This window comes from Cryptomeria japonica, chromosome 1 (assembly GCF_030272615.1).
Source record: "Cryptomeria japonica chromosome 1, Sugi_1.0, whole genome shotgun sequence".
NCBI classification, from domain to species: Eukaryota; Viridiplantae; Streptophyta; class Pinopsida; order Cupressales; family Cupressaceae; genus Cryptomeria; species Cryptomeria japonica.
Window position 1 is genome coordinate 674,280,147 of NC_081405.1, and position 12,094 is coordinate 674,292,240.

The window sequence follows — 12,094 nt, forward strand, 5'->3', positions numbered from 1 at the left end:
GCATCAATGCACACCATAACACAGATATTTTGGCAAGGAAACCTGGTAAGGGAAAAACCTTGGTGGGATTTGTGACCCACAATATTTACTCACTAGCCAGTATGAATAAATATTACTTAGTACAAAGGGGCCTACACATGCAGGAAGGCCAACTGCCTAAAGCTCACTGCTCAACAACAAAAATGGAGTCACACTAACTACACAGTTGGATGGTTAAATCTAATAATTAATGTACTACTTCAATATAGCATCTACAATGTTAGATTCAGTACTGGTTTAAGCTCTATCTGATACTGATTCTACCTCTACTAGAAACCCTTGCCGGTATGTTGTAAAATGATTTTGCTCATACAGAATAGTCTTCGCTCTGCTCTGCTTCTTATTCGCTCCAAAATAAACACATAAAAATGCATATACAACTATTCGATAACATATCCTATCTTCTCATATTACCGCTTACATACATACATACATTTCAAATGACCTACAAGATCTCATAAATATGAGTCTTTACAATACATGTCGGCCATACAATTATAATTTACATTACAATTTATTTCGCATAAACAATACTATTGCCAAGTCGGCCTAGAATGTCGATATAATCTGTTGTCAGTGTAAACTGGATGCCGGTGTGAATAAGACTTGTTGTATCTGTCGATGCCGATAGGTGAAGTATATTGCCAGTTGAACCTGTGGAACCTTGTTGCCATCAATGATAACATCCACCTTTGTCATCTGAGTGTATAATGCCAACACGAACATGATCACCATCAGCATTTTGAAACTCCACCAAATGCTGCACCAACACCACTTATGCAATGCATCAAAGATCTCCATCAAAAGCTCTGTCGGTGAAACCCTTGCCGGAACCAGAAACCAGGCTTCTAAGCAAACAGGATAGCATTCGATCACCAAACCAAAACCAAATGACCAAATATGAGTATGAGTATCATGAACAAGCCAATTTCATCATCAGACTATATCGGAGCCTACCGGATCATGGTGGATCCAAGTTAACCAAAAACCACTCAACCTACCGAGACCAGAAGGATGTCAGTAAAGCATCCAAACAGCTATTGTTGGCATCAATGACAAAACATCAATAAAACACATAATCAATTCCACCAGATGGCCAACAAAAACCATGGTGGGACTTGAACCCGCAATATTATCTTACTATGGCTAGTAGCAAAACAATATTACAATTTGGGGAATGCACTTGCATTCAGGCTCATTGCTCAAATACAATGACACAGAAGGCTACAACCCTCAAGGAAGTCTCACTAACTTACAATTTAATTACAATATTGAAATCCAGTAAAATGAACTCTGAAATAACATCTGCAATGCTTGGATGAGTTCTGGTTAAGTACACAATAGACTGACTGTAACACCTTTTTTGTTTTACTCTGTTCACTGTCTCAGTCAACTATCGGTTCAAAGTTGCGCATGTGAAACTGCACTACAAAGGATTCTCAATCACCACTCACTCGCATATAGTCATACCATACACCAAAAAGATCATCTATACCGAACTTATATACCGGCAATCACAAAAATAGATCTTTCATCATGTCGGTCTGCTAGCATAATGTGTAATCACCTATCAACTACAATCTTTGACAAAACATAGCACCAGACCAAAATAATATAATCACACGCTTCCTAAAGATCTTCCCATTCACCGAGATTACAAAATCAATCACTGAAATCATCGGAAGGCATCTGGACAAAAACTCCATTGAAATAACCCTAAATTACCGGTTAACTAGCTACCAGTTAACACTTCTTCCAGATAAGAAAAATCATGACTACTGGATCGAATCTCCAAGAAGAGTTGCCATCAATGACAACCCTAAACCAATGATTAACCACCAGAAAGCACCGGATGAGTGTCAATTGCCAACAATCTCCCCCTTTGGCATTGATGGAAACACTTGTGAAAAATGGCTAAGTGTTGAAACCTGTGAAACAGCTTGTACACCGAATCATGAATGAAAGAATTCTAAGGCTCCCCCTTAGATCAACAACTCAAAAAAATGCAACAGAAGTCTATACACTCTATACACATTCAATTGTACATTTTTCACCTTATCTCTCCCCCTTTGATAATAATGCCAAAGATGAAGTGCATACCAAAACTTATGTACAGAGATATTCACCGGAAATTTACAAATGCTTAAAGATATCAGCATAAATAGTCTTCAAAAATCCAAGGTGAGTATCCCACCCACGCTTCAGGTTATCCAAAACTATAATGAATGCACTGAATACAGCTGCATGAATTTCCAACTCCCTCAAATCAGATGGCAAAGACCGGGCCATCTCCTTCATACAGTCCACCTTATTGCTTAACATAGTATCCAACCTGGGAGCAATCAGGTTCCGCGGTTCACATACTTTCCTCAAAATTTTGTCCTTGTCCACTTGAATGCTTGTAATCTAATCATTTAGAGCTATAATTTGCCCTTCCATACTGCTGGTGAGAGCAACATTAGGATCAAAGGACTGAGAAATGCTAGCGAGCTTTCCCTGATGAACACCAATTTGCCTATCTATATCTACAATGAATTTGGGCAAAATGAGACAAGATTTGTACAATTTCCTACCTTCTGACAATGTGTCAGAAATAATCTCCAGTCTCTTAATCAATCTCACCCTATCATCTTCTATCATCTTCCGGAAAGTATGCATCCTAACATCCTTAAATTTATCCAAAACCTTTTGGGTGGCAGACTTCTCTAAAGAATCAAAATTTGTATTTACATTGTTAATTAAATTGCATCAATTTACCGAAGGGACTCTCAAAAGAATCTATCTGTACACTCGAAGAAACTTTCTACAAAATATCAATAGACATCTAAATAACCTTTTTATCCTCATTCTCAGACTTTGCAAGATCCTGACTAGCTTGGACCTGCACTGTCGCTACCAACATAAGCTTCTCAGTGGGAGACATTTTCCCAATATCCAGCGGCCCATCAAAATTGATTGAAATTTGGGGAATGGACCTAACCAGAGTAGTGTCAATTGTCACTCGTTTCCCCTTATCAACCTCGGCAAATTTATCATCCTTTTTTGTTGCCTTATCAGCCATTGGAGCTTGCGTGTCTTCCTTTTCTTCCCTTGAGGCTCCTCATCAGTTATATCAACTGTCTCTAATATCAGAGGATCCTAACTTGCACTGGAATCAATACACTGATCTCCTGGATGATCTACAGCCTATGTTTTATCCTTCTTATTAGATGCACTTTGTTGAGTTGTTGGATGAGAGATAACACTGGATGGAACATACAAAGGGTGATTCTAAATAATCTTCTTCTATATATGCTCTGTCTCCTTTCTTACCTCTTCCACTTTCCCAATCATCAATCGATTCACCCTGTTTCAGCTTCTAAACTCTTTCTTATTGGCCTCCTCAATGAGCCTTTTGGCTTCATCTTGGGATATACACGTGCAAATGTTAATCAACTCTCTTTCTTTCATTTCCTTGTCTGTCTTCTAAGCTGTCAGCCTTTTACCATCAATAATATTATACAGGTCTTTGGGGATAGACCTCACAAGTTCAATCAAAGATTTCTTAAAATTATGCAAAAATAAGACTATAGCTTCCTCAATCTTCTTCTAGTCAGAATCATCTAAGTTATCATAATATGTACTAACATTTTTTAGATTTTCATCCACTATAATCTAATCAGTTAATTGCTCAGTGGATAACGAAGGAACAACAGTATATACACCTACTACATTACCAAATTCAACTGCTTCATCAACCTCAGTTCTTACTCTCCTTCCTCTTTTGGGTCTATCAGTTGGTGCAGGATCAGACTTTGTCTTCTTTGGCTGCTAAGCACCACCGGATTGTGGGTTCCTCACCACTCTTACAAATTCACTTTTCTTCTTTGCTTTTACTGCCTCTTCATCAGATTTTTCTGAGGCCACCGGATCAACAGCAACATATGTCCTTTTTGTTTTTTCTTCCTGCTTAAGGACTCCCTTACCGGATGGGTTGGCCCCTTCAGATTGCACTGCAAGAACAAGAGCAGACATGACTTGTTTTGATTGGGCTTTGGTGGTCACCGGTTTGGACTGGGTTTCCTCTTTAGCCTGCATTTTAGCTTGTTTCTCCCTGGCCTGCTTCACCTCCTCCCAGGTGAAACCCATCTAAACAGCAACTTCCTCTTCCATTTTGGTAACTTTTCTCTTCCGGGCAGGAGCAGTAAACTGCTCATGCAATTCTTGATCCTTTTCCTTGTAAGTGTCAAACTTAGACTCCTTCAGACCTACCGGTTGATTGAGCATGTGTTGAGCATACCGGTCCAGGGTATCTGCATCTACCTCATACCCCATAAGCAAGATCCAAACAATCCTTGGCTCCATAGCTTCCATTAGGCACTGATCCATGTCCACCATGAAGCATATGGCCTGGTCATATTTCTCCACAATTTCCTTAGAGATTCTTTCTCTGCTTTTCATTGCTGCTTGGAAGGATTTGAAGTATCCTCACAAAGCAGATGTCCTCATAGGACCATCGCCTAAACCCATAATCCCTTCCTTTATCTACATGGCCATCGGTCTATCATAGGCCCATTGGACCTTCCCTTTTACACCGGGTATCTCATTCAAGAAGTATAATGCTAAGCAAATAAGAAGACTACCATATTTGAATGTGTGCTTTTTGTCTTGCTTTATTTTCTTCAAATTGCTCATCAATTCATTCAGAAGGATTGTGCATAAGTCATACCTTTTGTCCTCTTTTAGCATCCGATATGCTGAGTAAATGGTCTTACTAAAAACAAAGTTATATCTACTCAATTAATAAACTTTGTAACCAACCATCATGGACGTGAACCGGACGTCATGCTCAAGGATATCGTTGATGGTCATTGGCCTGTTGTCAAATTTAGAACCAATGATGGTAGTCATAGAATCGGTTGATATCTTCCTCAGAGCGGGCACCTCACCGGATGACTTCAAACATGTCATGGCTTGAATAGCTTCTTTGGTTATCCTGTGCGGTCTATCAAGCCATATGAATTCATCATGCACTCTGCTAAGAACATTTCAGATCCATTCAACTTCATCAAATGACGAAAAATGGATGAACTGAGAAAAACCCTTGTTCTGCAAGTGTTGGTATTCCGACTTCAAATTGCCAAGACTATCTGCTAGATGCGCGTTGTACAGCTCCAACATATATGCATTTCCGAGCTCCTTGAGATCACAATGGATGTATTCTTGAATATCATCATTGTGAAGCACTTCGTAGGGCACCGATGAAAATATGCCTATCAGGTCATCCTCAGCCGACTTAAAGGAATGTTTCTTGAATACAAGTCGGGCCCTGTCTTTAATCTCCACAACCAACAGGGTAGCAACACCAAAAACTGAAGCCATCTCAAATTTAAGGTTTTGTGAAAACTGAAACTCTAAACAAATAAATACCTTGATTCGTAATCGGGCAAGGAAATTCGCTTTGGAGTCACTTTGATCACTAATGAAATCGCCAAATCACTCTTTGCTCTGCTTTTTACCCAATAATGCAAGGTGTCTTACCCAATGGACACCCCCTAGACACGAATGGCTCAAATTGAACTTTGATGGCTCATCGCATGACAATACCAGTCCATCTGGGACGGGCTGCATCATTAAACTGTGCAATGGTGAGACAGTTGGCAAACTAGTGGTCCCATTGGACGAAGGAACAAACAATATGGTTAAATTCAATGCGCTTATGCATGAACTATTCTTTTGCAAAGTTAAGAAAATTAAAAAAATTGAGATAGAGGGGGATTAAACATTAGTCATCAATGCTATTAGAAATGGAGAGACACCAATTGGTGGCTTCAAGCCATGATAGACAAGATTATAAATATTTTGAAATACTTTGAAGCATACACCCCCAATCATGTACACAGATAAGCTAATCTTGATGTTGATAGATTGGCCAACATGGCGGCTAATGGGAATGCCTTTGGGGAAGTCGAGTTGAGCAATGATAGCATTTGCTACTCCCAAGGGAATTGGCAACAGCAATCATCATCGATTCAATTGATGAAATTGGGAATGATGTCATACCCTTGAAATAGCTTGTGATCAAAGGACTTCAAATGCCTGGTGAAATGACATTTTCAATTTGCCACTTAATGGAAGCTACGATGGTGCTATCCACATTTATAACTAAATATGGTATCGGGATGTCGTGGTAGCAGACAAGGTAGAGGATCTGACATGAGGGTACGGATGGTATCTCCCAAATCTTAAAGAGTGGGTTGAACTTATGATTTTGATGCATGTTTATGAGCTTTCACTCATGTTGCAATCCTACTACTCACCTTGTCAACCAAGTTTGTTCGTAATATGGACCTGAAATTTTTTATATAACCCAAACTAGTTCAGAATGATAATACATCCGCATTCCCAAAGAGCTTAGACATGGATACCCCCATTAGATTAAGGAGTGACAAAAGCCAAATTACTTTCTTAGTTTTCATAACTGATCTCCATCTCCATTCTATTAGCAAAATTCTTGGGCTAATTATAAACGAGGCAATTCACATGGTGCTTGGGAGGGAATTTCTTGTATCCACCAACCAATACCAGGTAAATATTGATATCTCCTCCTGTTTCATGGCCTCTCTTCTGAATTTAGGGGGGCATAAGGTAGATATCCTATTACTTTTAAAGGAAGCTTTTAGGAGGACGTCCTTCTAGATGACGTTGAGGTAGTGGTGGCAGTTGAACTCAACATGGGCATTCCCTGGCCAAACAATACGCCCAAGATGTGGTAGTAGAGAGCAATGGTGGTGAAGCACCCTTTTCTGCTCAACATGATTAATGCAAACATGGTTCGTCATCAACGATGGTTCGGTCTAGGCAGAGACTTCCTATGAAAGTGGGTAGGGATAGATGATTATGACAATTTCCAAAGGTTGGATGACTTTATGGAAATTTAGTTCTCTAACACCTTCTATAATGAAGGTTAAGAGATGTATGGAGGGTTTCTGGTAGGTTCTTAGGGCCAACTTTTGCAACGCCTCTTTTTGGATGATTCCTTCTTTTGGAAAGCGGTCTAGTCAACGACGCATGTTGTAGCTCGATACGGTTTTCCGTCTTTAGTGGTTGGTGACTCGGACTAGCATTTGGTTATGGGTTGTTCGGCAAGGGTGGGTTGTGGTTTGTATTTGTTGTATCTGTTGCTGATCAAAACTGTTTCAGATTGAGCCCTCCTTAAAATTCAATTCTCTATATGTGGTGGTTCAGCATAATGTCTAGTTTTTGTAATGGGGGAGGGGTTGGACATCCAATCTCCTTTGTTTTAACACTATGATGTAGTAGTTAGGGCCAATTTTGAGTTGAATGGCTCTCAAAGCTAAATGTAACAATGTAAATTTCATAAATTTTAGTATGATCTTCATGACTTTGTCGCATTTTACAAAGCAAAAAAGAAAATGGTGTCTCCAAGTACCCCCGTCTCCTATTTTTGAAAATTAGTCGTACTGGTACCAGTACCAGTACCAGTCTTCGGTGTCTCCAAGTACCCTCGTCTCCTAGTAACTTTGGAAAATACTAGCAAATGCTTTTATAGTTACATCATCAAGGTATGACGTGGATTCATACCTTCCTTTGTATCATCAGAGCATAGAAATCTTAGCAAGCCCTACAATACCAAACAGCATACACAATTGGTAAGTGTTTGATGACGGACAGTAAATATATAGATTCATGAAGCTATGGATGAGTTTGACAAACTGGCAACCCATGATAGAAATACAAGATGGAAGAGAGACCTTGTTTGGGAATGAAGTGGTACAACTGAAGACAAATACTATTCCTAAAGGGTTGCTTGCTTTAGAGAAGTTGTTTGAAAGTGGGGATCACTATAGGATTGCTATAGCACTTCATCTCTTCTAAATTGGGGGAGAATTATGTGCACCATGCTGCTAAGAGATTGGAATGGTGCATGGTGTGAAGCTGTCTTCTGGCAGAGGCAATGTGGGTGTGTCCATGGTGATTAGTTATGGTGCAAAGATAGATGGAGTGGAGTTGGCTATTGGGGTGTAATGAAGCCATATAATTTCAGATTGAAGCATTGCTTGTTTGTTTCTATCTCTCCCTGAGCATTTATGGCTCTAGATGTCAGCTCTGGTTCTTCTTCATAGGCAGCTTTTTGTCTTTATGGTCTATTGCTCTTTAGTGAAGGGTGGCTAATTCGGTTTAGCTGGTTATTGGCTTGAGGATTAGTCCTCCTATTTGACTGTAGTGTTTTAGTCAGCATTTTGTTTAAGGCTATGGCCTCATTGCTTTCTTGTTGTATCTCTTCCATTTTAGTCTTTCTGGGATGGGGTCTCTATAGAACCCCCGTAAATTATACAATTTTTAAAAACAAGCTGCAACCCCATACAAGGATCAGTAATGCATACCTTCTTCTGAATATTGCATCTCCTCCAAGACGGATCTATATTCCAGCACAAGGCAACTTAAGAATTTGATAAAATTCCTAGACCCTAGAGGAAGGTAGACAAGCAATTTATTAAAAGAATCTGAGAATATCGATCTCTTGTAGGGAAAATGTGTTTTGGAAACAATACTCAAGCCAAATAAATTCCAATATGATAGAGCTATGATAGCATTTCCAGTGTAGCTTTGATTCTCAATTGAGTCAGTCCAAATATAATCTGGTAAAGGCTATACACCTTATGGCTTTGCCACAAACTTGGTTTTATAAAGATCTGTTTCTCACGGGCCTCAGAGATTGTCGATGGGCATCGATGCCACCTTCAATTGCCGTTCAACTCCGTGTTGCAAAAGGCAAAAACAAGAGAGAATACTCAGAATCTTTTGCATCCATCATCAATAATGTCCATGGGAACAAAATCCATCTTTGGAATCCAAAGGAACAAATTCATCCTTGAAATGATGGAAGCGGTTTGAAATTTTCTGCCCGGGAATGAAATGAACTTGATAGTCATGTGGTAGTCTCTACACACGTGAAGGTTTCTGATCACCCACATAGGCTTCCCAGAGTTTGCACTAATAAGCTGAAAAGTAATTGTAACTCCTCATGATGTTAGTAGAGAATGGGTTCTTTCTTCTGCTGCATCCTGTAGTACAAAGTTGCTATCAGGTTTATACCCTGCCTGCTCCATCTGCTTGGCCAATTCATTCAGCTTTTCATATATCCTCTCTGATTCTGGGTGGGTTCTGTCTCCAGTGACAAATACGTGTACCCTATGTTTGATATTCATCCAGCTGTATCCAGGTGTCTTCTTTATCCTCTTTTCCTTCATCATCATTCTGACATTTCTTGCATCATCCCACATAGACGCAGCAGAATAAATGCTTGATAATAAAACATGTGTTGATTCATTGCCTGGTTCTAACTCAAATAGATGTTCTGCAGCAAGCTTTCCTAACTCTACATTTACATGAATTTTGCAGGCACTAAGCAAGGAACCCCAAATAACAGCATCTGGTTTCATAGGCATTTGGATGATGAGATTCTCTGCCTCATTGAGGCAACCAGCACGACCAAGAAGATCAACCATACAGGCATAATGCTCGGGACCTGCTCTTAGGCAATGATTTTGTACCATAGAATCAAAGTAGTGCCAGCCTTTATCCACAAGGCCTGCATGGCAGCAGGCAGAAAGAACGCCGAGAAAGGTAATCTCATTCGGCTTAGTGCCTGCCTGCAGTAACTGTTCAAAGAGTATGAGCGCCTCTTTTGCATGTCCATGTTGAGCGTATCCAGCAATTATAGCATTCCATGATATCACATCTCGTTCTGGCATTACAGTGAAGACTTCGCCTGCATCTTCTATGCTTCCGCATTTGGCATACATAGTAATAAGAGCATTCTTCACAAATATATTGTTATTGAACGTTGTCTTATAAATATGACTATGGACCTGCTTGCCCTGTTCTAAAGCTGCTAGGCTAGCACATGCTCTAAGAACACTGGTTAGAGTCAATTCATTAGCTTTCACCCCTGTTCTTAACATTTCAATTAAATAAAATAATGCCTCCTCACCATACCCATTCTGGGCACATCCTGCAATCATTGAAGTCCAAGAGACCACATTTGGTTGTGCTAAATTTAAAAAGAAATCACGAGCTTCTTCCATTCTCCCGTTCTGCACAAACCCAGAAATCATAGCATTCCACAATCCCAAATCTGGTTCTGACATTTTATTCATCACCTGCAGTGCATGCCCTACAATCCCACACTTGGAATACATGGTGACAAGGCCACTTCCCACAAACACGTCTGACTCAAGTCCTTTTTTCACAATACAAGCATGTATCTGTTTACCCAATTCAACCGCCTCTAAATTTGTAGATGCCCTCAGTACACTTGGAAAGGTGAAAGAATTTGGCGTCATACCAGATTGCAGCAGCTTTTTAAAAAAATCCACTGCCTCTACACTCCGTTCGTGTTGCGAATACCCTGCAATTAGGGTAAAGTTCACGGAACCATGCTTTCAAAGAAACTTTATAAACTTGGTTTAAATGAAAAATTCAATGTTGAGTGTAAGAATACTTTCCAGTTCGTTAACTTTTATGTTTTACGCACGAAAAATGGTTAATTTGAAATAAAAGAATGTTTTACAAAATTGAAGGTAAAACTTCCTTTCAGATTGTAAATAATTTTCAAGAAAAATAAATTAAAAGAGCCAATTCGTAAATATTAGCCACTGAAAATTTTCCTACCCGCAATCATTGCATTCCAACACCGCACATGTTTCTCTGGCATTCTGTCAAACAGATGGCGCGCATCTTCTAATCTCCCATTCTGTACAATCCCTGCAATCATTGTTGTCCACGACACATAATTCCTCTCAGGCATAGTCTCGAACAATTCAGTTCCCTCCTCTGCTCTTCCATTCTGCACATACCCCGCAATCATACCATTCCATGAAATCACATTCCGTTCGGGCATTTCATCAAACAGTTGGCGTGCATCCTCCAACTTCCCATTCTGACCATACCCTGCAATCATCGAATTCCAAGACACGATATTTCGTTCAGGCATTTTATCAAAAACTTGTCGTGCATCCTCTATTTTACCACTCTGCGCTAACCTGCTAATCTTCAAATTCCACGCCTCAATACTTCGTGCAGGCATTTCGTCGTTTCCTCCAGGTATTTTGTCAAACTTTTGAACATTCCGTTCTGGCATGTTCTCAAACAGTTGGTTAAGCTTTGGCGTAACTGTTCTCATCTCGACTTGGCCCTGCCATGTTGTTAACAGCTTCCTTTTAATTGAATTATTCAGAATGAAACCAGAATTGATGTAAAAAACCTCTCCGCTTCTCTCAAATTTCCTATCAACAGCGGCAATTCGATCACATTTACAAAAATCGCTGTTCTTATTGCGTTCTCCATTGAAAAAATGCAGCTTACGATTCCACGGTACCACATAAAACCCAGAGGCAATCACACGCCAAGTAAGCGTACTGGCTGAGCTGTTACCTAAAAAATCACATTTACATTTTGTATAACAACGGTGACATGACCGAAAACATGCTGCAGGCATTGTTTATTGATTCCTAATTTTGCACCAGGTTTTACGTTTTAAGGATTACGCTCGACTGCAGATTTGTTCTTATGATTACCGAGGGCAAATGTTGAAATGGATGCCGCTGCATATTTACTGCAGAGTTTGTTTCCAGACGTAAGGTGAGGATATATACACTGTATATATCTTTGCAGATTTAACAACAAAGGCCTTTTAACAGTATGGAATTGTATTCTCATGGTTGCTATTCTGTGAGTATCCAAGTTACTCGTGAATTTTATTCGTGTTTAGAACCAGTTACATCATTTTGTTTATTTTTCTAATTTTTTCAATTTAATTAGAAATGAGAAGAATTGGTGACAATAATTTATTTTTAATTTAAACTTTTAATTCTTCATAGTCCTTATTAGTTGGGGTTCACCCATGTAAGATTTGCTAGTCTTATAAATTAGATATGTAATTATTTTTGTTGCAAACGATTGGCTAATATCGTTTTGCCTCTTCTAGACGGGTTTTTTGGAACAACGCATAATCTCAGGTTTTTCGGAATCACCACGTAAAAACTCAAAA

The 12,094-nt window shown here is 39.4% G+C and overlaps 1 protein-coding gene across 1 annotated transcript; it reads right to left on the minus strand.

Annotated features, from left to right (window-relative positions):
- Positions 1–8,516: 8,516 nt before the first annotated feature.
- Positions 8,517–11,797, minus strand: LOC131026760 (pentatricopeptide repeat-containing protein At5g08510). Its single transcript, XM_057956701.2, has 2 exons — positions 10,717–11,797; positions 8,517–10,453 (listed from the first exon to the last, which is right to left on the minus strand). The coding sequence occupies exons 1-2, from the start codon at positions 11,540–11,542 to the stop codon at positions 9,066–9,068; spliced, it is 2,214 nt and encodes a 737-aa protein (XP_057812684.2). The 5' UTR covers positions 11,543–11,797; the 3' UTR covers positions 8,517–9,065.
- Between the last annotated feature and the right edge of the window lie 297 nt (positions 11,798–12,094).